The sequence below is a fragment of the Geotrypetes seraphini genome, chromosome 4 (genome assembly GCF_902459505.1).
Source record: "Geotrypetes seraphini chromosome 4, aGeoSer1.1, whole genome shotgun sequence".
Taxonomy (NCBI): Eukaryota; Metazoa; Chordata; class Amphibia; order Gymnophiona; family Dermophiidae; genus Geotrypetes; species Geotrypetes seraphini.
The window spans coordinates 195,125,857-195,150,693 of NC_047087.1; the positions used below are offsets into that span (position 1 = coordinate 195,125,857).

General features: G+C 42.4%; 1 protein-coding gene across 7 annotated transcripts in view; it reads left to right on the forward strand.

The window, feature by feature from the left end:
• The window catches only part of LOC117360112 (PH and SEC7 domain-containing protein 1-like), a 350,510-nt gene extending 332,157 nt beyond the window's left edge, over positions 1-18,353 (forward strand). For 6 of the 7 annotated variants that reach the window (XM_033943787.1, XM_033943791.1, XM_033943792.1 and 3 more), the window contains 4 exons: positions 5,375-5,532; positions 6,534-6,678; positions 15,648-15,791; positions 16,435-18,353. In XM_033943787.1, the coding sequence (XP_033799678.1) occupies positions 5,375-5,532; positions 6,534-6,678; positions 15,648-15,791; positions 16,435-16,680 (693 nt within the window). In that variant the 3' untranslated portion in view covers positions 16,681-18,353. Of the gene's footprint in view, positions 1-5,374; positions 5,533-6,533; positions 6,679-15,647; positions 15,792-16,434 lie in introns of those variants that run through there. The other variant, XR_004539359.1, reaches the window with a different exon arrangement.
• The last annotated feature ends 6,484 nt before the right edge of the window (positions 18,354-24,837 follow it).

Sequence of the window (24,837 nt, forward strand, 5' to 3'; positions counted from 1 at the left end):
TGTGAAACCACCTCTTAAAGCCCCTCCTGTTATCTGGGATCTCAATGTGGTTCTTTCTGCCTTAATGAAGCCTCCATTTGAACCTTTGGCTACCTCTCCTTTCAAGTTTCTCACTTGGAAAGTGCTTTTCCTTATTGCCCTTACCTCTGCCAGGAGGGTCAGTGAGCTTCATGCACTGGTCGCAGATCCTCCCTTTACGGTTTTTCACCATGACAAGGTGGTTCTGCGTACACATCCAAAGTTTCTCCCTAAGGTTGTATCTGAATTCCATCTCAACCAATCCATTGTTCTACCTGTTTTCTTTCCAAAACCTCATTCTCATTCTGGAGAACAAGCTCTACATACTTTGGATTGTAAAAGGGCTCTGGCTTACTATCTAGAGCGTACGAAACCCCACAGATCAGTTCCTCAACTTTTTCTGTCCTTTGATCCAAATAAATTGGGACGTCCCGTTTCTAAACGTACGTTGTCTAATTGGCTGGCAGCGTGCATTTCATTCTGTTATGCTCAGACCGGACTGACACTGGAAGGTTCTGTCACGGCCCATAGAGTCAGAGCAATGGCAGCATCTGTAGCTTTCCTCCGTTCCACTCCTATTGAGGAAATCTGCAAGGCTGCTACTTGGTCCTCAGTTCACACTTTTACATCTCATTATTGTCTGGATGCTTTCTCCAGACGGGATGGACACTTCGGCCAATCTGTTTTGCAAAATTTGTTTTCCTAATGGCCAACCTTCCCTCCATCCCTCTTTTTGTTAGCTTGGAGGTCACCCATCAGTCAAGAATATGCTGCCTGCTTGTCCTGGGATAAAGCACAGTTACTTACCGTAACAGGTGTTATCCAGGGACAGCAGGCAGATATTCTTGCGTCCCACCCACCTCCCCGGGTTGGCTTCTTAGCTGGCTTATACTAACTGAGGGACCGCGCGCCTCTGTCGGGCGGGAAGGCACTCGCGCGTGCGCGGTGCGGCCGAGCTAGAACTTTCTAAAGTTCTTAGAGTGCAATCACTCTAAAATTGTCCGTACCGGGGCTCCGTCGGTGCCGTCACCCATCAGTCAAGAATATCTGCCTGCTGTCCCTGGATAACACCTGTTACGGTAAGTAACTGTGCTTTTTCTCCATTTTAAAGATTTGGCACAATGAATTCCACCAGAAATTATAGTTTAATCTACCATAATTTTTCCAATTTTTAGTAATTTGTTGAATAGCAACTCCTGTCATTATGAGTAATAACTTATTGTTTTTAGAGGATATTTGACTCTTTTTCCTCATTGATGTGCCAAATAATATCGTAAAGAAGTCATAGCAGCAATTAAAGCTTTTTTGAAAAATAAGTCACCTGGTATTGGCGGTATTCCAATTGAATTAATTAAAGGCTCAGAAGGTGCTATCATGGTCCTCACTCGACTGTGTCAACAGATTTGGAATGAAAAAAACATGGCCAACTGATTGGAGAAGATTACTGTTCATACCTATACCGAAGAATGGTGATGCCAAGAACTGTAACAACTACAGAACAATTCATTAATTTCACATGCCAGCAAAATATTGCTGAAAATAATACAATGAAGGTTCCAATCATACGTTGAGCAAGCTGGTTTCAGAAAAGGTTGAAGAACAAGAGACATTATTGCCAATGTTAAATGGATATTGGAGAAGAGCAAAGAATACCAAAAACCCTTATACCTTTGCTTCATCGACTACAGCAATGCTTTTGACTGTGTGGATCACAATAAACTATGGAGATCTCTAGTGGGAATACCTAAACGCATAACTCAGTTGATAGAGAGCCTATATGAAAATCAAGAAACTGCAGTGAAAACTGAATATGGCAACTAAACTAAAACTAAACTAAGCCTTAAGTTTATATACCGCATCATCTCCACGGAAGTGGAGCTCGACACGGTTTACAAAGCTTAAAAAGGAAAATTTACAAGAGCATATAAGCAAATTTACAAGAGCATATAAACAGAGGGGATGTGAGCAAGAGAAGAGAGGTTATATGTTAGACAATAGCCAGGTTTTCAGTTGTTTTTGGAAAAGTTGAAGGGAGCCCAGGTTCCACAGCGGGACAGTGAGATTGTTCCAGAGGCCTGTGATTTTGGAGAGGAGAGATCTTCCCAGTTTGCCTGCGTGGAATACGCCATGTAGAGAGGGGAAGGATAGTTTATATCTGTGGGTTGATCTGGTGGTGGCAGGCATCAGGGCGAGGAAGGATAGAACGATTAGGGGCGGAAGGATGACGTGAATGATCTTGAAAGCTAGGCAGGAGCATTTGAAGTGAATTCTGGAAAGCACTGGGAGCCAGTGAAGATTGGCAAGTAGTGGGGAGACGCGATCAGATTTGCGTTTAGCAAAAATCAGCTTGGCTGCAGTGTTCTGGATAAGCTGGACTCTGCGAAGACTTTTTTTTGTTAGGCATGAATAAATGGCATTACAGTAATCGAGTTTGGATAGGATGATGGATTGTACAAGGACGGTGAAATGATTTTGGTGAAAATAGGATCTTACTTTCCTCAGCATGTGGAGGCTGAAAAAGCATGATTTTGTCAAGGAGTTCAGATGATCGTTGAGGGAGAGGGAGGAGTCGATAGTGATGCCGAGGACCTTGCTTGAGAACTCAAGGTGCAGAGCAGGGCCTGTGGGTAGTGTGAAGAGGGTGGGCAAGTGTACTAATTTTGGGCCGAGCCAGAGTAATTTTGTTTTTGATTCGTTTAATTTCATCTGTACAGAGAGGGACCAGGCGTGAAGTCTCATTATGCATGAGGTGATGTTCTCTTGGAGGTTTGAAAAGTTCTGATCTGTTTCGAGGAGGATAAGGATATCGTCTGCAACACTGATTGGTTTTCTATAAAATGGGGTGTCAGGCAAGGATACATCCTATCATTTTACCGGTTCAACTTGTATGGTGAAACCATCTTCAGAAAAGCAAATTTGGAAGAAGAGAGTGTCGGTTTCAAAGTTGGTGGCCGAAATATAAACAACCTGTGCTATGCAGATGATTCAACACTCAGTACCAGCAGCAAAGACATGCTGTATCATAAGAACATAAGAATTGCCACTGCTGGGCCAGACCAGTGGTCCATCATGCCCAGCAGTCCGCTCACGCGGTGACCCTTTGGTCAAAGACCAGTGTTGTAACTGAGACTAATCACTGAGAAAAATCAAAGCCAAAAGTCATATCATGGATTAGAATGGAACATAAACAAGACGAAAATCATGAACACGGAAAATGGTGAAGATTTTGAGCTTGAAGGCGATAGACTAGAAGTTGTAAAGAATTTCAATCTCCTGGGCTCTTTTGTAAACAAAGAAGCAACTAGCAGGGAGGAAATACTCCACAGAATAGCACTTGGTCGCTCTTCAATGAAGGCTCTTGACATAGTTCAAAGGCAAGGAGGTAACACTCCAAATGAAGATCAGACTTGTCCACACACTCATTATCTCAGTGGTCAATTGCAGATGCAAAAGCTGGACACTATGGAAACAAGACAGAAGGACGATTGACTCATTTGAGCTTTGGGGCTGGAGAAGGATTTTAGGTGTGCCTTGGACCCCCAGAAGAACTACCAAATTGATTCTGGAAGAGATCAAACCTGCTATGTCACTTGAAACTGAAATAACGAAGTTATGACTGTTGTATTTGGTCACACCATCAGAAAAGAGAGATCACTGGAGAAGGACATCATGTTTGGGAAGATCGAAGGAACCAAGCGAAGAGGGCAACCTGCAATCAGATGGCTGGACACGTTGAAAACAACCATGAGGATGATGCTAGAGGACCTTTCTTGACTAGCACAAAACCAATTTATTTTTAGATCTGCAATTCATCATGTTGCTAGGACTCGAGCATGAGTCTATGGCACCTAACAACAACAACAACAATGAAAGATGCACCTATTCAAAGCACCCAGGAGTGTGCATTCAGCCCATCTGTCCTAGAGGTGGAGCAACATCTTGGTTTAGATGGATAAGATGGGAGACAGGAGGTTGTAGCAACAAAATATATATTATTTCAAACCTGACACCTGCTTTTTAATTCTGACACTAATACTGTATGTACTTGTGTTGCATAGTACAATTATAAGGTGCTGAAAGGGATTTTATTTTCTAATCCAACTGACATGGATTTCTTTGTTGGATTAGCAGTGTCAGCAGTGGCACACATTATTTAACTCCAGGATAAGCAGAATGAATAAGAAAATTAGACCTTTCTTTCTTTCTTATAGGTGGCAGGCAGAGGAACACTCTTCCATAGAACGTTTGCTAAACCGAAATGTACATTAAGAGAGTGCAAGGATGATGATGATAGTAAATAAAATAAGAGAATGATAATTTATGAAAATCCAGAAGAAATCCTAAAAATGGTATAAAGGCTGGTTTTCCTGCTGTTGAATATGCAGAATTTGTAGACATTACTTCCTAATGTATCCTAAGGTATATTCCCATAGGACAGGGCTTCCAAAACCTGTACTGGGGATCCCACAGCAAGCTGGGTTTTTATGAATTAGAAAAGATACAGAAAAGGCCAATGAAATTGATAAAAGGGATGGGTCAACTTCCCTATGAGGAAAGGGTAAAGTGGCTAGGGCTCTTCAGCCTGGAGTAGAATGAGTAGATGTGAATCACTTGTTTACTCGTTCTAAAAATAGTAGGACTAGGGTTCATGCGATGAAGGTACTAAATAGTAGATTTAAAACAAACCAGAGACAATATTTCACTTAATGGGTAGTTAAACTCTGGAATTTGTTACCAGAGAATGTAGTGAAAGCAGTTAGCTTAGAAGGGTTTAAAAAAAGTTTGGATAATTTCCTAAAAGAGAAGTACATAAGCCATTACTAAGATGGCTTGGGGAAACCAACAGCTCAATCCTAGGATAAGCAGCATGAAATCTGTCTTTTTCCTTGGGATCTTGCCAGGTTCTTGTGACCTGGGTTCGCCACTGTTGGAAACAGGATAATGTTCTTGATGGACCTTCAGTCTGTTCCAGCATGGCAACTCTTCTGTTCTTATGATACCCACAACAAATGTGTGTGAGATCTATTTGCGGGAATTGGAGACTCAGTATGTGCAAATGGATTTCACCCACATTCATTATAGATACCACAGGGAGCTGTGGGAAATTCTTCAGTAGGATCTCTCATAAGGATGAATTTCAATTTCTGGATCTTATTTAAAGATGTTATTCTGGCTGATAAGGCTCATAATGTAACACTTTTATGACCCTGTCCTTTTACCAGATTCCCAGCTTGCTTACTATTTCAAACAGAGCCCAACTTTTGGCTTCTGGACAAATATATTAAATAAGTGAATATGTTAAGGTTGTTTTCTTTCTTCATGTTGAGATCTTGAGCAAGTTCCTTGTGCTTTTCAGGAGGAGTACAAGCCAGGGAAGCCCCTCTCGGAGGAGGACCTGAAGAATGCCATTAGCATCCATCATTCACTAGCCACTAAAGCATCTGATTACAACAAGAGACCAAATGTTTTCTACCTCAGGACAGCGGACTGGAGAGTCTTTCTTTTCCAAGCACAGTAAGTTCCTCTGAACCTTGGAGTAAGTTATGCCATGTATTTTAATAGCAGAAGAAACGGCAAGTAGAGAATGACACGTGGAAAAAATTTGGCCACATCACTGCCATGTCTCCACAACCACATCCCTGCCCCCGCCCATCCCCGCAACCACTGTCCCTGCCCCGACCCTGTGAGCACTGTCCCTGCCCCGTCTCCGTCCCCATGAGCATTGTCCCCGTTCCGTCCCTGCAGCATCCCCATTTCCATTCCAGCGTCTTCTCCCCACTCTGTCCTCCCCATTTCCCTTCCAGTGTCTTCTCCCCACTGCTACAATTCCCTCTCACCACCTCACCGCCCTCTAAAAAGAGGATATATCCGGGTTTTCCCAGACGTCTGGTAACCCTAGTCAAGGTGAACTAGGTACAGTAAATATTTCTCTATCCCCAGAGGGCTCACAGTCTAAGTTTATACTTGAGTCAGTAGAGAGTTAAGTGACTTTGCCAATGTTTAGAAGGAGCAGTAGTTGGATTTGAAGTGGGCTTTCCTGGTTGTCAACCAGTATTACCCCAGTCAGTCTTGGAATACCGCCTTGCTAGTCAGATTTTCAGGATATCCACAATGAATATGCATGAAAGAGATTTGCATATAATAGAGACATTGTATGCAAATCAGCTTCAACTTCATTTCACCTCTGCTCAAGTAGTTATTAGAGCACCAGATAAGTATGAATGAAGAGAAGGACCAGGATGCAATGGTTAGGAAAACATGGCCATGTAATTCTTTGCATCAAACAGTTTACAATCCAACAGAAGCATAGGTAGGACCAGGAAGTTGAAGGCACAGGATTTGGCACTTTGCCAAGATCTACTAAGTCTTGGTACCTTTGTGTCTCAAGCATTGATGTTTTGGGGTGATGGTTTGCTTGCTTTTTCTTTCTTTTTCTTCATGTTTGGGTTTGAGTGGGGAGAGAGCAGGAGGCATGATGCAGTTGAGAAGTCTTAAGATTTGTCATTCTTTTCCAGGAACACAGAACAGATGCATTCATGGATCACACGCATCAATGTGGTGGCTGCCATGTTTTCCGCGCCACCTTTCCCAGCAGCCATTGGGTCACATAAAAAATTCAGCCGTCCTCTTCTCCCCAGTGCTACCACCAGGCTCTCACAGGTAACCAGACAATAGACAAGGTTTGATATTTATGGTTCATACACTTTTTTGTGTCTAATGCAGCCATATCCCTAATGAGTGAGTGATGTATTGCACCATCCATATTCAGTCTGGGTGTTATAATAACAGGATCTTTTCCTATGACAGTGATTCCCCAGTGAATTTATATCACTTGCCTATACAGCCAGTAGAAGCTAACAGAACTCATTTTTTATTACATTTTGGAGATCAGTGTTACTTTCTGGGGGAACAACAGAAGTATCAAACAAGTAGATTATGTTAATATAGCCTTATGATGTTGGATTGTCTGCTGCATTATTAAAGATGAATGAAAGTTCAAAATCAGCAAGGAAAGATGCTTCACATTGGGAGGGGAGAGAGAAAGGAAAGAGGAAGAATTGGAGTGGAGGAGAGGAAGGGAGAAATGATTGGCAAATCGGGGAACACTAGTGTCACGGATAGAGTTGGGGAGTGTCAGGGTGGCTTCGGAGGTCGATCTTAACTAGGGCTTATTTTTGGGGTAGGGCTTATAGTAGGATCATCTTTAAAAATCATGCTGGGGCTTATTTTGGGGGTAGGTCTTATTTTCGGGGAAACACGGTATTAACATTTCTGTGTAAATGACTGTACACATCTCTTAAAATATCAGCTTTCTTCATTTCTAAATTTCTCTTCAGTTTTTTGTTCAGAGATTCTTTTTTTCTTGTATATTTCCATTTGTTTGGAAAAAAAGTTGATCATGCATTAGTCCAGTCAGAGGCCCTCTCCTGAATTAACTCTTCAGTTCTTTATACAGCCTGCACAATTCAGATGAGTCAGGGTAGTTAACCAAGGACAAGGTATCAAACATATTAAACTTTTATTTTCCCCTGGGGAAGAAAAACAGAGCAAAAGGAAAAGAGGGACTTTTGTGTGTTGTATTTGCCATGTTGCTGGCTATTGACTTCTGAAAATCTGTCTTTTTAACACTACTATACTTTGCAGTTGTGAGAAGCTCTTAAAACTAAGTGGAGAATTTTTAGTTTGAGCTCGTTCTTTTTATATAGTTTCTCTTATAACTTCCAATGTTCATGACCCTCCTTCAAGTCTTTCATGATTTACTAGTATATCCTCATCCTTAGTTTAAGACAATGTGTCTCACTGGAGGACCATTTAGCCAGTCTGGCTTTCAGGAAAACCACAGTAAGGGGCTGATTTTATAAAGGGTGCCTAACTTCCCCCCCCCCCCCTTTTACAAAAGCACAGAAGATGTTTTTAGCACCAGCCAATGCGCTGAATGCTCTGCGCTACTCTGACGGTCATAGAGTTCCTATGAGCAGCGCAGAGCATGCAGCGCACCAGCCGATGCTAAAAACCTCTTTTGTGCTTTTATAAAAAGGGGGGGGGGGGTTAATTGGCAAAATACCCTTAACAGCCTCAATAATTAGTTAAAAAATTTCAGTTGGATGTTAGGCGCCTGTCCAATTCTATAAATGATAGGCGCCTATCGCAATGCACGTAGCAGCACCTAATGCCTAAGTTGGCATTTCTATGGGTAGAGCATGAGTTAGGTACCGCAAAGCGTGATTTTTCAAAAAGATCTTTGTGGCACCTTGGTCCATCTCTGTGGCTGGTAGGACCATCTTTGTAATGTACCACCCCACAGCATCATTTTTCATCAAAAAGATAGGCGCCTGGGAGATCCAAGATGGCGTCTGTCTGAGCTCGACGAGAGGACGCCGGGGAACTCATCAATAATTTACCTTTTTTCTTCTCATCGAGAATAACTTTTCCTGGGCATGCTGAAGAGAAGAGGCAGGAGCGTGGCTGGTGCCTTGCAGCACTCCGAGCCGGCTGCATTCAGCAATATTGATGAACTCCTGCGGTGTATGTAGGACATGACAGCGGCGTCGGTAGATTCCCCGCTGGAGGCGCAGCAGCGAGGCGAGGTACAGGCGATCTCCTTGGGGCTAGAAACAACACTTAACCTGGACGCTAGAGCACCGCCCCAACAACTCCACACCACTAGCTCTCCGCGGGAGGGGGTGTTGCTGGGAAATGGAGGACACTCTACTCCAGAGGCCAGAGCAATCGATCCGGAGAGTAGAAGCTTAGGCTCTCATTTTCTTCAAGAGAGCCTGAATTTGGAAAGTGAAGATTTAACATCAACTGGATCAAGATCATCCTAGAAAATACAGAAGCAGGAAGAATTAGCAGCTGGTGAGCAGTTTGAATTAACTTTACAATCTTTCTTGCCACAAAAACCCCATGAAGTCACACTAGAATCCCTTTGGGACTTGATATCTAATTTGGGAAAAACCTTTAATTCTCAGTTCCAACAAATAGAAGGGAAAATTAAAAATCTTGATAGTGAAATTGGGAATTTGAAAAAAGTACTACAAGTCTCTAAATCTTTAACAAATAATTTACAAGAAGATATGGGACTATCAAAGAAACTCTAAGAGACATTGATTAAAGATAATACAAACTTAAGAAGAAAAATTGAACCACTGGAGAATTTTTCTAGGAATAATAACTTGAGATTGATTAACTTTCCAAAAGTCCCTATGATAACACCTAGAGAAATGCTGAAACGATATCTTCAAGAAATATTGGAAATTCCCGAGTCTTCATTACCACCTTTTGCGCAAGTTTATTATCTTCCGACTAAGACTCGAGACATTCAACATGTGGTAAACCAAGAACCAATAGACATTTCAGCAGTATTAGAATCATCAGATAGGGAAATGTCTGTTCAAGCTATTTTATTGTTGACATTTGCATTTATCTCCGATAAGAGTTGGCTCATGAGAATGTTTTATAAACATAGGCAAAAAGAATTTCTAGGTTATAAGGTACAAATGTTTCCAGATTTGGCAAGGAAGACCCAAAGGCGTAGAAAAGAATTTCTTTTGTTGAAACCTGGTGTTTTGGCTTTGGGGGCAACTTTTTTTCTTAGACATCCTTGTAAATGTGTAATCTATATATATAAAATCGGAGGTATGTGTGTGTGTATGTGCCGCGATCACGCAAAAACGACTTGACCGATTTGAACGAAACTTGGTATGCAGATTCCTCACTACCTGGGATGATATGTTCTGGGGGTCTCGCGGCCCACCTGCACACGTGGGCGGAACTACAAACATAAAATCAGATTTCACCCATTCATGTCAATGGAAAAAATGTAAAAAGCTGCCATTCTCACAGTAATTCAAAAACGGCTTGACCGATTTGAACGACACTTGGTATGCAGATCCCTCACTACCTGGGGTGATATGTTCTGGGGGTCTCGCAGCCCACTTGCACACGTGGGCGGAGCTACAAACAGAAAATCAGATTTCACCCATTCATGTCAATGGAAAAAATGTAAAAAGCTGCCATTCTCACAGTAATTCAAAAACGGCTTGACCGATTTGAACGAAACTTGGTATGCAGATCCCTCACTACCTGGGGTGATATGTTCTGGGGGTCTCTTGGCCCACCTGCACACGTGGGCGGAGCTACAAACAGTAAATCAGATTTCACCCATTCATGTCAATGGAAAAAATGTAAAAAGCTGCCATTCTCACTGAAATTCAAAAACGGCTTGACCGATTTGAACGACACTTGGTATGCAGATCCCTCACTACCTGGGGTGATATGTTCTGGGGGTCTCGCGTCCCACCTGCACACGTGGGCGGAGCTACAAACAGAAAATCAGATTTCACCCATTCATGTCAATGGAAAAAATGTAAGAAGCTGCCTTTCTCCCTGTAATTCAAAAACGGCTTGACCGATTTGAACGAAACTTGGGATGCAGATCCCTCACTACCTGGGGTGATATGTTCTGGGGGTCTCGCGGCCCACCTGCACACGTGTGCGGAGCTACAAACAGAAAATCAGATTTCACCCATTCATGTCAATGGAAAAAATGTAAAAAGCTGCCATTCTCACAGTAATTCAAAAATGGCTTGACCGATTTGAACGAAACTTGGTATGCAGATCCCTCACTACCTGGGGTGATATGTTCTGGGGGTCTCGCAGCCCACCTGCACACGTGGGCGGAGCTACAAACAGAAAATCGGATTTCACCCATTCATATCAATGGAAAAAATGTAAAACGCTGTGGGACCGATTTGAACGAAAATTGGTATGCAGATCCCTCACTACCGGGGGTGATATGTTCTGGGGGTCTCGCGGCCCACATGCACACATGGGCGGAGCTACAAACAGAAAATCAGATTTCACCCATTCAAGTCAATGGAAAAAATGTAAAAAGCTGTGGGACCGATTTGAACGAAAATTGGTATGCAGATCCCTCACTACCGGGGTGATATGTTCTGGGGGTCTCGCGACCCACCTGCCCATGTGGGCGGAGGTACAAACAGAAAATCAGATTTCACCCATTCAAGTCAATGGAAAAAATGTAAGAAGCTGTGGTACCGATTTGAACGAAATTTGGTATGCAGATCCCTCTCTACCTGGGGTGATATGTTCTGGGGGTCTCGCGGCCCACCTGCACACGTGGGCGGAGCTACAAACAGAAAATCAGATTTCACCCATTCAAGTCAATGGAAAAAATGTAAAAAGCTGTGGGACTGCTTTGAACGTAAATTGGTATGCAGATCCCTCACTACCTGGGGTGATATGTTCTGGGGGTCTCGCGGCCCACCTGCACACGTGGGCGGAGCTAAAAACAGAAAATCAGATTTCACCCATTCAAGTCATTGGAAAAAATGTACAAAGCTGTGGGACCGATTTGAACGAAACTTGGTATGCAGATCCCTCACTACCTGGGGTGATATGTTCTGGGGGTCTCGTGGCCCACCTGCACACGTGGGAAGGGTGGGTTCACCCAAGAATGTATATGTTCTTGCTCCTGGAGGTGAAACTAAAAATGTTGTTTATAATCAATTTTTGTGTTAGTTGAATTGTATTCATTTTGTCAAATATTTCACATTATACTTTGAATATTTTACTTTTTATAAAGCTGTAACAAAATTATTTCATTCACCACTATAAAGTATCTTTATTTAAATCCATTTACAGTGTTATTGCTATAATTAAATACCCGTGCAACGCTGGGGCATCAGCTAGTTATCTATAAAACTCAGAAACATGTTTTCCTTGAACCTCATCAGCTGATGACTTTCCTGTCCCTGTCTCAATTGGAGAAGGAGAGTGCTCAATAGAATAAATGTCCTTACTCTCTGATAACTTATGATTTCATAAAGAATATTTTTCTCGCTTTTGAATTACATTTTGGATCAATTTGAGGACTTGAGAAGATTTATGTTAACATATTAAGCTTATTTAGTTTTGGTGTTATAGTTCTTTTTTTTTCTTGTCATGAATCCTCTTTCTGTACAAGTTTATCTTGATTGTATTGAAAACTTATAAATAAAATAAAATAAAAAAAGATAGGCGCCTGAAATGTAGGTTTTTAAAACTCTCACCTACATTTCAGGTACTTATCTCCTGTCCCAAGTATTCAGCAGAGTTTTAAACCTATTTTATTATTATTCTTAAGAGAAACTTTTTGTAAAACTTTCAATTTTCCATAGAACCTCAGTAATACCACTTGCCGCTCAACTATATATCACAGCGGTAAGCTTGACGTGTTGTCTCTTCATTGGTCCTTAGTAAATATTCATTGAGTAATTTTCATAATATTTTAAAGTGCATTTGTGCTTAAAGTATCTGTTTTAAAAAGTGCTTCACAATGTGTTTAAAGTGCTTTCAGTGCAAATTCAAATAAATTTATTATTAGAAAAAGCTTTTTTTTAAAAAAAAAAAAATTTTTAAATGTTATATTGAAAATTAAAATAAGTACTAAACAAAACAACCAGAATTGGATTGGATATCAGCATAAGCAACAGTATCAGTCACAACTGCATCCAAAAGAGTAACCAACAGCATCAAAGACAAAAAACATCTCAGCAAACAGTAGAACAGCAAAACAATACAGTAGAAACCCACGCAAAACCTGCACCTCACTACCCCCATCCCAAATGTGAAAACATAAACTCTACAGTAGAAAAAGCTTTACTTATCTTTATTATGATGATCCGGGAGAAGCAATTTTCCAAACAGGCACTTTAAGCACAAATGCACTTTAAAATATTATGAAAATTACCCAGTGAATATTTATTAAGGACCAATGAGGAGACAACACATCAAGCTTACCGCTGTGATATATAGTTGAGCAGCGAGTGGTGTTTCCGAGGTTCTATGGAAAATTGAAAGTTTACAGAGTTTTTCTTAAGAATAATAATAAAATAGGTTTAAAACTCTGCTGAATATTTGGGTCTGGAGATATAGCACTTGTTTATGAACCTAAGTTTAAGGATTTAATTAAAGTGAATATCTGATTTGGACTCTTTGGGCTCTTTTTACGAAGCCGCGTTAGCGGTTTAACACGCGTAATAGTGCGCGCTAAACCGCTAGCCACTACCGCCTACTCTTGAGCAGGCGGTAGTTTTTCGGCTAGCGCGGGGGTTGTTAGCGCGTGATAAAATGTCGTAGTGCGATAAAGCCACTAACGCAACTTCGTAAAAGGTGTACATAGGCACCACTAGCTGCAATTCTGTAAATGGCACCTAAGCATGATTGACACGCAGCTAGCGCCATTTATATAATCATCCCTTAAAGGTGCAAAAAATAGATTTGCATACACTAGGCTTCCAATTTTTGTCAGTCCCTCTCATATATATTAATTACAGATATGCTGAAAACCAGATTGATTAAGTGGGGCTCCAGTGGTTTGAGGAGCAGTGTGCTAGAACCGGAGTTACCGTATATACTCAAATATAAGTCGAGACCCCCATTCCCCCCAAAAGGAGGAAAAAAAAAATGGTTGACTCGAATATAAGACGGGGGCTTAATATTCAAGTGCCATAATCTGCACCCAGTGTCCCCTCCCTCACACCCTCCACTGCCAGGTTCTGCACCCTGCCCTACCAGGCTCTGAACTCAGCCCCCTTCCCTACCAGGCTCTGAACCCAGCCCCCCTCACTCCATGTTAGACTCTGTACCCAGTCCCCCCCCTCCCTGCCAGGCTCTGCACCCTGTCCCAACTTTCTTCTCTGTACCCTTTTACTTCTCTAGTTGTCTAGTGGTAAGCCGGGACAGGAGGATCCTCCCATCTCCAGTCCCGGCCGATACTAACAATTACCCTCTCCCTCCCTCCCTCCATTATGTACATTTTCCCTGGTGAGCCTGCGGTGTATCACACACTGAACCCCTCTTGACGATCTTGCGGCCAGCAGCGTACCCAGGCCGGCACGCAGGAGAAAGCTTTTCGAGCTCCAGCCCAGCCCTGCGCCACTCCCTGAATGGCTGCCGTGAGAACCACGAGTACCACAAGAACTGGCGGTAGCCTTTAAGGGAGCAGCACAGGGCTGGGCGGAAGCTCGAAAAGCTCGCTCCTGCTTGCCGGCCCGGATGCACCGCTGACTGCGAGATCGGCAGGAAGGGTTCAGCATGGGATACACCGCTGGACCACCAGGGAAAAGGTACGCGACGGAGGGAGGGAGGAGGGGTAATTGTTATTATCGGCCGGGATGGGAGGGATCCCTCCTGTCCTGGCCTAAAAGCAGGCCTGCAGCAAGTCTTGGAGGGTGTCGGGTGATTACTTGATGATGATCCAAATATAGGACGAGACCCCCATTTGGGCCATTTTTTTTGGCCCAAAAATCTCATCCTATATTCGAGAAAATATAATATTTTGTGATCCATAGCTTGCAGATAATGTAGTTTACTTGAGTTTCAATCTCTTATGGGTGTGGATAAGGATCTAGATCAGCATGTCTCAAACATTTTTAGCTCTGGGACACTAAATGGAGTAAAGGGTTTTTGCAGCACATTTTAATTGAAATTATAAAATTGTAAAACCAACAAAAAAAATTAATTTGAGATTTATTTAAAGTTCTTTAAGTTATGTATGGATAATTGTAACAGCAGTGAAACTAAAGTAGAAAGAATAGAATTGCTAATCAATGCAATGGATGAGCTTGTTTTTGAGTGCAAATTAACTCAAAATGCAGCTTGATAGTTGACAAGCAAACATACATTTCATCATCCACCATCTGCAGTTCTCTTTTTTTCAATTTAATTTCTGTCAAAACTGAAAATCCAAGTTCGCAAACATAAGAAGATCCAAACAGTAACAAAGCCTTGATTGCTTTGTTGTTCAAGTTAGGATAACTACTGCATTTAAAAATAAAATTACTTGCTGTTAGTTTTCAAGGACCAATCACGTCAAAGAATAATGCATACTGTATATCATCTATTCTAATGTATACTTATGAAGATAATTCTTCATATGAACTCGTGGTTCATAATACTTATGAAGTAAAATTCTGGAATCTCTCTTGGCAAATCCAGAATCTCTTCGGGGCACACTACTGTGCCATGGCACACAGTTTGAGAGACACTGATCTAGACTAAAGTGTTTAGAATATGGGTATGCAACTATGGTTCACAGGTGTTATAAACCAGTTAGTTTCAGGACATCCCAAGTGCATCCAAATGCATCTCATGCATACTCAGTGTGAATGATTTCAAATCCTGATCAGCTTGTGATACTTGAGGACCAGGGTTGCCTACTTTGGTCTAGAAGATATTCATGCACTGAACTAATTAAAATAGCGCTTTACAAATCTGTCCGTGAGATTCCACAACTGGGGAGGGGTGTTCAGGGTATCCACAGTGAATGTTAATGAGGTAGATTAGCATGCTTTGGCTCAGCAGTGTGCTGGTTTATCTCATGCCTATTCATTATAGTCATTCTGAAAATCTAATTGGCTCCAGGATCTCCAGGGCAGGTTTGGGAAGCCCTGGCCATATTGCTCGGCTGCTGTATGAATATGCTCAAGATGGAGGGATGTTAATAAGAATAGGTGGGGAAGAGGACGAGGCAGGAGAAACAAACATAAGGTAGACATATTTTGGGAAGTATTGAGTTTAATTCGAGAAGAGGAACACACTCATGAAACTGTACAATCTTTTAGGAGGAGCAAGTGAAGACCCATGAAACTAAAGTTAAATCTATGTCATCCGACTTGGTGGAACATCGCTCCTACCCGCTAGATAAGAAGCTGAAAGGAAAAGAATCTGAGGAATTTAAACAGAAAGAGGACTACCTAAAATTTGAGGTGAGAAGGTTTTTTTTCCCCTTCAGATGGATTGCTTGTAGGCCTGGGAAAATAAGCATCTGTGTCACAAAACAATAATTCATTCATACTTTCCCCATTTCTTTTCAGCACACATCTACACCTTCCCCTCTGCTTTCATTAATCTGTGCTACACCTTATATTGTCCAACTGAATATTTATTTATTTAAAAATGTATATACCACCTAGAATTTAAGCGGTTTCTAATAACAAACATTCATAAAATAAAACCATAACAGCACATAGACATTATATGATCACTTTCTACCTTATCATTCAGAACATACTATCTAAATACCCAAAACAGCATCGGAGTTTTCCTATCACATACTACATATAGGCATCAACAAATAGTTGTGTCTTTAATAAATTATTGAAGGTGAAACAGTCCTTACATATATATAAAAATATATACATATATAAAATAATTGTTCTGTTGAGGACATCTATTGTTCCAGTTCCTATTCTTCATTCCTCCCTCTCTCCCTTACACATAGCTTACGATTCTCAGGGGCTTTTTCCACAGCTGATATAGACTTCACTCTGATCCTCAGTTAATGAGTTGCATTTTCACTTCAGTTTTGCTTGAATCCTGTTCCATGGTTTTCTTCTCTCACCCTTTTAGAAGTCTCGATATGGTACATACGCCATGCTTCTGCGAGCCAAGCTGAAAGCAGGCACCGAGGACTTTGAAGCATTTGAAAGGAATCTCTTTGATTCTGAGGAGAGCGATGAAGATAGGCCAAAGAAGTCTCATTCCAGTCCATCCCTAAACCAGGATCCGGCTACTAATGCAAAAGTGAAACGCCATGTCTCAGAGAGGGGGAGCAGCTGCAGACCATCCCACAGCAGTGCCATTCAGAAATCTTAAATCTTTCCCAACAATGTCACCATTTCTGCTTTTAGCACTTCCTGACTTCCTTATGGGGATGCAGACCTGTGCTGGGAAGAACTAGCATGACTTAAAAATGCTGCTCTGGACATGAACCACAGGGAATCAGGGTGTTTAAGTGAGGATGTGTGATCTATGCAGATATATCCATTGTCTTCTCTCTTGGTCCTCTGGTTGGAATGGATCTACAGCAAGTGATGAGGAAGAGAGATGGCAAATAAGTTTCTGTGTCCTCTCTATATAAGGGATTTTTTTTTCCCCAAGTGAAGCATTCTTGGTAACTTTTCCTGGATCTCAATGTAGAGATGCTGAGGAGGGAGGACTACTGAAAGAAAAAGTCTAATTTCAGATGCTCACTTTTTTAGAAAATTCTGAGCTGCATTCAGAGCACAGAGACTTTTTTGACCCCATGATCTTCCCAAGGAACTTGAAATGCTTCTCTCTCGCTGAAAGCAAAATGTATAGAATTTATATCTGAATTTTATAGGTAAGGTGGCAGGCCCCTTGGGACAGGTGCAGACTTCTCATTCAGTGGTGATGAATATTGAAATAAGGCAAAATGTACAAGACCCTCTGCCAAGGGCTTAGGAAACGAGGCCAGCTCCTGCTGAGCTGCTGCCATTTTCACTCGGTTTTCTTACTGGTTTGCATCCTTTTTGCTGACATGGTTTTGCACTTTTACTACTTGATCCAAAAAAATGTTTTTTGTAGATTTTGATGCTTGGGATTGGGGCAGCGTCTCCTGTGATGGGTTTTTAACACTGGATCTTATAACTGACACACTATGGACAGAAATCTCTCAGGTGCAGCAAACATAGTGAGTGGGGAGAGGGCAGTGCTAAGATTAGGCCCTGGTCTGCATTTCTAATTGCTCCTGTCCAGGAGTCTGCAACTGGCTGACTGAATCCAATAAACTCCAAGGCTCCGAGTGAGATTTTGTGAGAATGAAGTGATGGAGAAGGAGAGGGACCAGTACAGATCCATTTAACTCTAGTATGTAAATCTGCTGAAGACCCATAACTGTTGAAAGGTATAGTGTTCCCAAACCCAGGGAACTGAAGCCATAAAAAATGCAGTTCTTGTTGTTTTGAAGCACCAGGAAAAACTAAGGACTGTGGAATTTGTTCAGTTTGACTCCAGGGTATTTTTCAGTTCTGGAGGACCATGAAGAATTGAAAAGCAGCCAGTATGGACTAGATAAGGGCACACTGTGAGTCCATCAAAGGCCCTGTTTCCTAAAGGTGTTTCTATGGGCATGCAATGAAGAAACTGATAGGTAAAAGAGGGTCCAGGGTCATTTTCCACCTGCGTGTTATGATTCTGGGCAGATGTTCGTGCTGAGTGAAATTTCATGTACCAACAGTGATGATGCACAAAGTTCATCCTCCCAGATGCAAGTTATTTATGAAAATGTTCAAGTTTCTGTTTTGTTCACTTTCTCTCCCACAACCATTCTTTATGAAATAGCTTCTTGTGCTTCAGATTTGCTTATCTCAAGGGAAGCAATTCTAAAACTCAGCATCGAGATGTAGGCTCTACAGTGGGGCCACTTTAACACTAATTCTGTAACTGCTTCAGAATGAACCTAAGCTGTTAATAGCTCAAAGCTGCATTGGCATGCCACAATATAGGTATGGAACCAGGGACTGGACTCCAGGAGTTAAAATGTACGTGTTCAAAGCAAATCAATAACACAATAAAAACAAAATCCGACAAATGCCAACAAGAAAAACCCATAAAATCATTCCAATGGGTACTGTGATAATTTTATGTTTTTTTCTTGTTGCCATTTGTCAGATTTTATTTTTATTGTATTATTGATTTGCTTTGAACACCAATAAACTGTGTACATTTTAACTTCTGGAGTCCAGGCCCTGGTTCCACTGTTTTGTTCTATATTGACTTTTTGTGGCACCTAGGTCCATTTGTTGTGGTAGGTAGGACCGCCTTTGTGGCATAGACCAACCCACAGCGTTTTTTGGTTTTCAAAAATATAGGCATGCCCACTCATGACAGTCAATGGCTGGTGTTAATTGGCATACCAAAATGCGCCATGCAATGCAAACAATTGCTAGTATTCTATAAGATGCCTGTGTCGTTGGTGACATGCTAATGACCCACCCATGCTACACCCACAGGAATCCCCACAAATTTTGAAAAACCACGAATGCGGTTTTTCATCCGTCAAAAGGCAGGTGAGGCAGGAGAGGGCAGCTGGAGCGTCGGCGGGTGAAGAAAATCACTCACGGTCTGCTCCGACCGCCTCTTGCTGTAGTAAAGTCGGGCTACACCAATCAGGAGCTGCTTTGACACGCAGCTCCTGATTGATGTAGCCCGACTTTACTACAGCAAGAGGCAGTTGGAGCAGACCGCGAATGAGCGAGTCCACAATTCACGAACCGTGAATTTGCAGGGGAACAGTGTAATAGAAAAAGCCTTTGGGGTCCTTTTACAAAGGCGCGGTAGCGGTTTAACGCGTGGAATACCGTGCGTTAAACCGCCTGCCGCGCTAGTACCTAACGCCCCCATTGACGAGGCGTTAGGATTTTAGGCTGCCGCGGGGGTTAGCGCACGATGAAATGTCCGACGCGCTAACCCCCGTAGCGCGCCTTGATAAAAGGAGCCCTTTGTTTATGTATGTATGTGTCTAAAGACAATGACAAATCAGTTGTTCTCTCCACTGGGATTGGAACAAATTGTTATATTAAATCACGGCAGTGGAGATTTAGGGTAGATGTTAGGAAGAGGCGTCAGTTACATTGGTTGTTAAGCAGGGTATGACGTTGCTTAGGAAGATGGTAGAATCTCAGTCATCAGAGCCTTTTAAGAGCAGGTTAGGTAACTTTCATTCAAGGTTGTTTTAACTGCATAGGATACACTGTGTGATCCTTGTGAATCTCTTCCATCTCTGTCTTGCTGTGAGTCTACATTGAGTCAGGATATAAGAACATCATGAATCAGGGCTGCATGTTTCCACAAGGCAGAAAGGCAAATTCTGTATTAATCATGGAAGCAAACAATCACATTCAGGAAGGCAGTTTCCTGCCTGGATTAGCCATTCCAAAGGTTTCACTGTAATGAATTAAATTTATGTTGCTGGTCAACTTCATTACTAAGTGTGAACACAAACAGAAAAGAAATCACCTCTCAGAATCATCTGGAGCCACTGCTTTAGATCATTTTCTTTTCTGTTGAACTGTTTTGTACATTTTTTTCCTATATCCCATGATAAGGAAGAGAAGCTACAGAAAGAAAACACAAATTCTGGTGTTCACGTTTCTAAAATTTGGAGTCAATTTACATAAATAACAAAGAGATTTTATTAACCAAGTGATACTTTCCCACTGGCAAAAAAAAAAAACCACAATAGCAATTTTGTGGTGGAATTTAGAGCAGGGAATGAATTAAGATTGAGCAATCCAGGATTTAACCCTGGAGTAGCTAATTCAGAAGCAAAAGGGTCTAAGGGGTCTATGAAAACACCAAAATGGCTGACTGCACTTTAACATGGAGTACTTTAGAAACATAGAAATAGACGGCAGATAAGGGCCACAACCCATCTAGTCTGCCCATCCCAATGACCCTCCCCTAATTCCTGTTCAAATGGGATTTTCGAGGGGCCACTGAAAGTTTTCAGCCCAACCAAGAAGAGAATGATGTGGAGCCGTGAAACTTTCAAGTTATTCCAAATTTTCTTGACACTTCTCATTCCAATAATGTGAAATGAAACAAAAAATGTCAAGAAGAGTGTGGAATAGCTTGCAAGTTTCACGGCTCCACGTCGTTCTCGTCTTGGCTGGGCTGAGAACTTTTCAGCGGCCCCTCGTAAATTTAACCCCATGACAAATGTAAATATTCTACAGCTATTTAGTATAGGGTGAAACAGCTGCTGGAGATATGAAGCCCTGTTTTACATAGAAGATAGGGATCAGAATTGAGAAATCTAGGTACAGTACTGAGTGGCATTGCAGAAACGAATCAGTTGTTGTAGAGTCTTAATTTCAGAGGTGGACATAAACTACATGGAATTAAAGAGAATAACCCCCTTGGGGAATTCTTCAATGTGTGTTACTATTAAGATGGGCTATTTTAGCACAAGTTGTGCTATTTTAGCACAAGGTCTCATTGGATAAAATGGGACCCTGGTGCTAAAATAGCGTGACTTGTGGTAATACAGACACAGGAGAACCCAAACACCATTCACATACCCTCCAATCAGAGACATCAAATAGAAAAAAAAACAACTGTACAATGGCCTTCTAGCCATACAGACAGCAAAACTAGACCATCAACTCTCCAATCTACTAATCGTGACCCCAGATTACAAAACTTTCAGAAAAGAAATAAAAACCCTGCTATTCAAGAAATCCATGAAGACTAACTAACACCGTATGAAACATTTCAATCCTCTGAAGCAACCCGCTCTACTCTGTACCACCTCTGGACATGTCCAGAAATCCTCTTATGTAATCTGCCTTGAACCGCAAAGTAACGGCGGAATAAAAATCACTAATGTAATGTAATAACCCATCTTAACAGTAGCACACATTGAAGAATTCCCTCCAGTGGCAAAGTAAGAGGAGGTGGTCCTCCCCAGGCACCGTCATGGTTGGGGTGCTAGCACCTCTCCTCTGCTACCCCTGCTCCTCCACCCGCTGCATGTGCATCTTCACTCCCCCTCCCCCAATGTGCTGCTCACGCCATCATCAGCTCTCCCTCTGATGTCACTTCCAGGTCCCATGACTAAGAAGTGACATCAGAGGGAGAGCTAACGGGGGCAGCAAGTTGGTGATGCTACTCGCACCGGGGAATTTAAAGAGGTAGGGGGAAGGGAAAGGGTGCATGGGAACTGGAGCAAGGGAAGGATGCCACCGCCTTGGGCTCTTCTTACCCTCACTACGTCACTGATTCCCTCCTTAGTCCCTCGTGTAAGCCCTTGCCTCAATGCACTTTTTCAAAACCTATGCGTGTTTTTGAGCAGCTATAAAACTAGATGTGGATATTTTTCCCCCAAATATATGTTTCCTTTGTAACGTAGGGATTACATGTATAGATTTTATTTAAACACAAAACCATGCCCAAGCCATACCCTCTTGAAATCTCTCCCGTTGTTCACATCTCCATTTCTAAATAGCAGCTTTCTGGAATTGTTTTTCACATGTGTATGCAATATACACATGTAAATGCTAGTACAGGAAGTTTCCAAGTTGCAGACGCCTGACTTAAGTACAACTCGTATTTAAGAATGCAGTTGTGGCTTCATTTGATTTCACTGAGTACTATTTCCAGTGGCATAGACTCCTATACTTCTCCTGTAGCCAATTCATGGCCACATTAAGAACAGTGTGAGGTTGTTTATGCTGTACCTTAGAGGGAACATTGGTAGGGACAGTTGGCCCTTTTGTCAGCTGGGCGCAGAGGTAAGCAGCAAGAATCTTAAACTCTACAAATTCTGAGTTACATACAAATCCAGCTTAAAACAGCTTTAAAAACATAAATCGTTCTTAACCCGGACTTCTAAAATAATCCCAAAATATCATCATCTGACTAGAAACTGGTGTTTAAGGCCCATTAAAATCTTGATAGGCATGTTTTACCATCTGACATACCTGTTGTGATCAACATCTTTGTCCATCTATGTATGTATATACAGTATGTATTAGGTGTCATGTATGTATGTATATGAACTGACAGACATAGTGAACAGAAGCTAGGTCATCTGTCCATTGACCACAGTCAGCTGGCAAGTACCCACTAAGGGGGCCTAATTCTATGCTTGTCGATCCATCCATCACCCTATGCAGAATTCTTGAATAGCACCTCTATAGAATGTGGCAGCAATGTACAGCCCTAACATAATTTTCTGTGTGAACCACTGGTGTACCTTGTCCTCTTGGCACATGTTAATGAAAACAATTGAAGCAGTTCACAAATGAAACTACTATTCAAAACCTTCCCTTTCCCACCCTCCTTAATAAAATCTCTTATCATTGCCTGGTTACAGACAATTTCTCTAAATCCTTACCTATCTCAAGCTAACCCCTTATTACCATGAAATAAAAACTTATGCACCTTCCCCAGTATACCCACTATTCTGACATTACGAGTCTTAAAGCTAAGTTTTTAGTGCTTTACAAAAAGACCCATAATGGTCTGGAGGATATAACTCGGTCCAACATTTTGTCCCATAGAGTGGCTGCCGCTGTTGAGAATGATCTAGACTTCAATTGAGTGCGCTGAAGATTTGTAATGATGGGACTTCTAGTAAGCCTCCCTAGCTAGAGTTCAGATTACATTTTGGAGCGTAAGGACTTGTACAGGTAGCCAATGCAATAAATCCAATAATGGGCATTCTAAAGCCCAGTATGGTACTAAGAAAATTAATCTAGCAGTTGCATTCTGGGCTACCTGTAACCCAGTTTAATAGGCATCTGGCCAATCCCACATATAGAACATTACAATAATCCAAAATAGGAAAGACCGATAGCTGGACTACCAATCTAAATAGGTCCACAGTTAGGGCTTCAACCAGTGGTTTTGAGTTTATATTTAAAACTTTTTGAGCAGCGTCTAGGCTCCATATACCAACTCGTGCCCTTACCACCCAATCACTATATTCTCATGAACCTTGGAACAAAACAGCACTTGTAAAAATTGGGAATGACAGAGGCAGGTGCCACTTTGGGCTAGATGCACTGAAGTCAGCGATCGTTGCTAAACCTGTTTTCACAGCTTTAGCGACGATCGCATTTACCAACCCGATGCACAAAACAGCTCACCGCGTGTTTTTCCCTTCGATTGCCTATTTTCTGATCTGGCCAGGTTTTAGCTATTGGAAAAACCGACTGGTTACAGTTACCGACAGGTATGCCTTGGGTTTTTTTTTCAGTGGCACAGATATTTTGCATGTGTTACATACGCAAAATATCTGTCCCATTTTTTTAAAAAGTCCCTCACCACTGATGAAGGCCCTCCCCAATGACCCCCGACGAATGTGGCACCGGGAATCCCCTCCACCATGAGAGAAAATTAGCAGGAGGGATGCCCACTCCCTCCTACCAATGGAGGCCAACCTGAACCAACCACTACCCTCCCAAAAAAAAAGGCAGGAGGAATGCCCACTCCTCCTGCCACCAGATGCTCCCCCAAACCCCACCCTCACTCCCTGACCCCCCCTGTACCTTTGCTAGACAGGAGCTGGAGTGAAGCATGTCCCTCCAGCTCTAAGCCCCACCTGTTGAAAATGTCAGACCTTCCCCTCCCCAGTACACCATGTGATTCACGGGGAGGAACCTAAGTTGGCCAACAGAGATCCATCCAATCGGTATTACCAACTGACTTTAGTGCATCTAGCCCTTTATGACTAACCAGTTTATTGAGGTACTAGTGTAGCCCGTTACATTAACGGGTGCTAGAGTAGATGTCTTTTTTTTTTTTTTTGGGGGGGGGGTTCTTTGTCTCTTTCTTTTTGGACGCTGTCTGTCTGTCATTCTTTCTGTCTCTGTCTCCCTGGCCCCCTGTATTTTTTTGTTGCGCCATGCCTGCCTGTCTCTCGGTGGCCCCCTTCCTATGTCCATAGTGTCCCATCCTATGTCCTTAGTGCCCTCAGTGACTCCTTCCTATGCCCCTTAGTGCCCCCAGTGCTGCCTTCCTATGTCCTTAGTGCCCTCAGTGCTTCCTTCCTATGTCCTTAGTACCCAGTGCTTCCTTCCCATGTTCTTAGTGCCCCCAGTGCCTCTTTCCCATGTCCTAAGTGCCCCTAGTGCCTCCGTCCTGTGTCCATAGTACCCTCAGTGCCTCCTTCCCATGTCCTTAGTGGCCACAGTGCATCCGTTCTGTGTCCTTAGTGCCCCCAATGCCTCCTTCCCGTGTCCTTAGTGCCCCCAGTGCCTGTGTCCTTAGTGCCCTCAGTGCCCCTTCCTATGTCCTTAGTGCCCCCAGTGCCTCTTCCTATGTCCCCCTCACTGCCTTCCAGACTTTGACCCAACCCCACCCTCAAAGTCAGCCTGCCTCCCTCCCATCCCCCTGTGTAGTAGACCCAATGAGCAGCATTTTTAAATTTCTACCCCTCCCCCCCCTATTCTCCCTGTACAGTAGAACCTGGCATTTTTATTTCTCTCCTTCCCATCCCCCCTG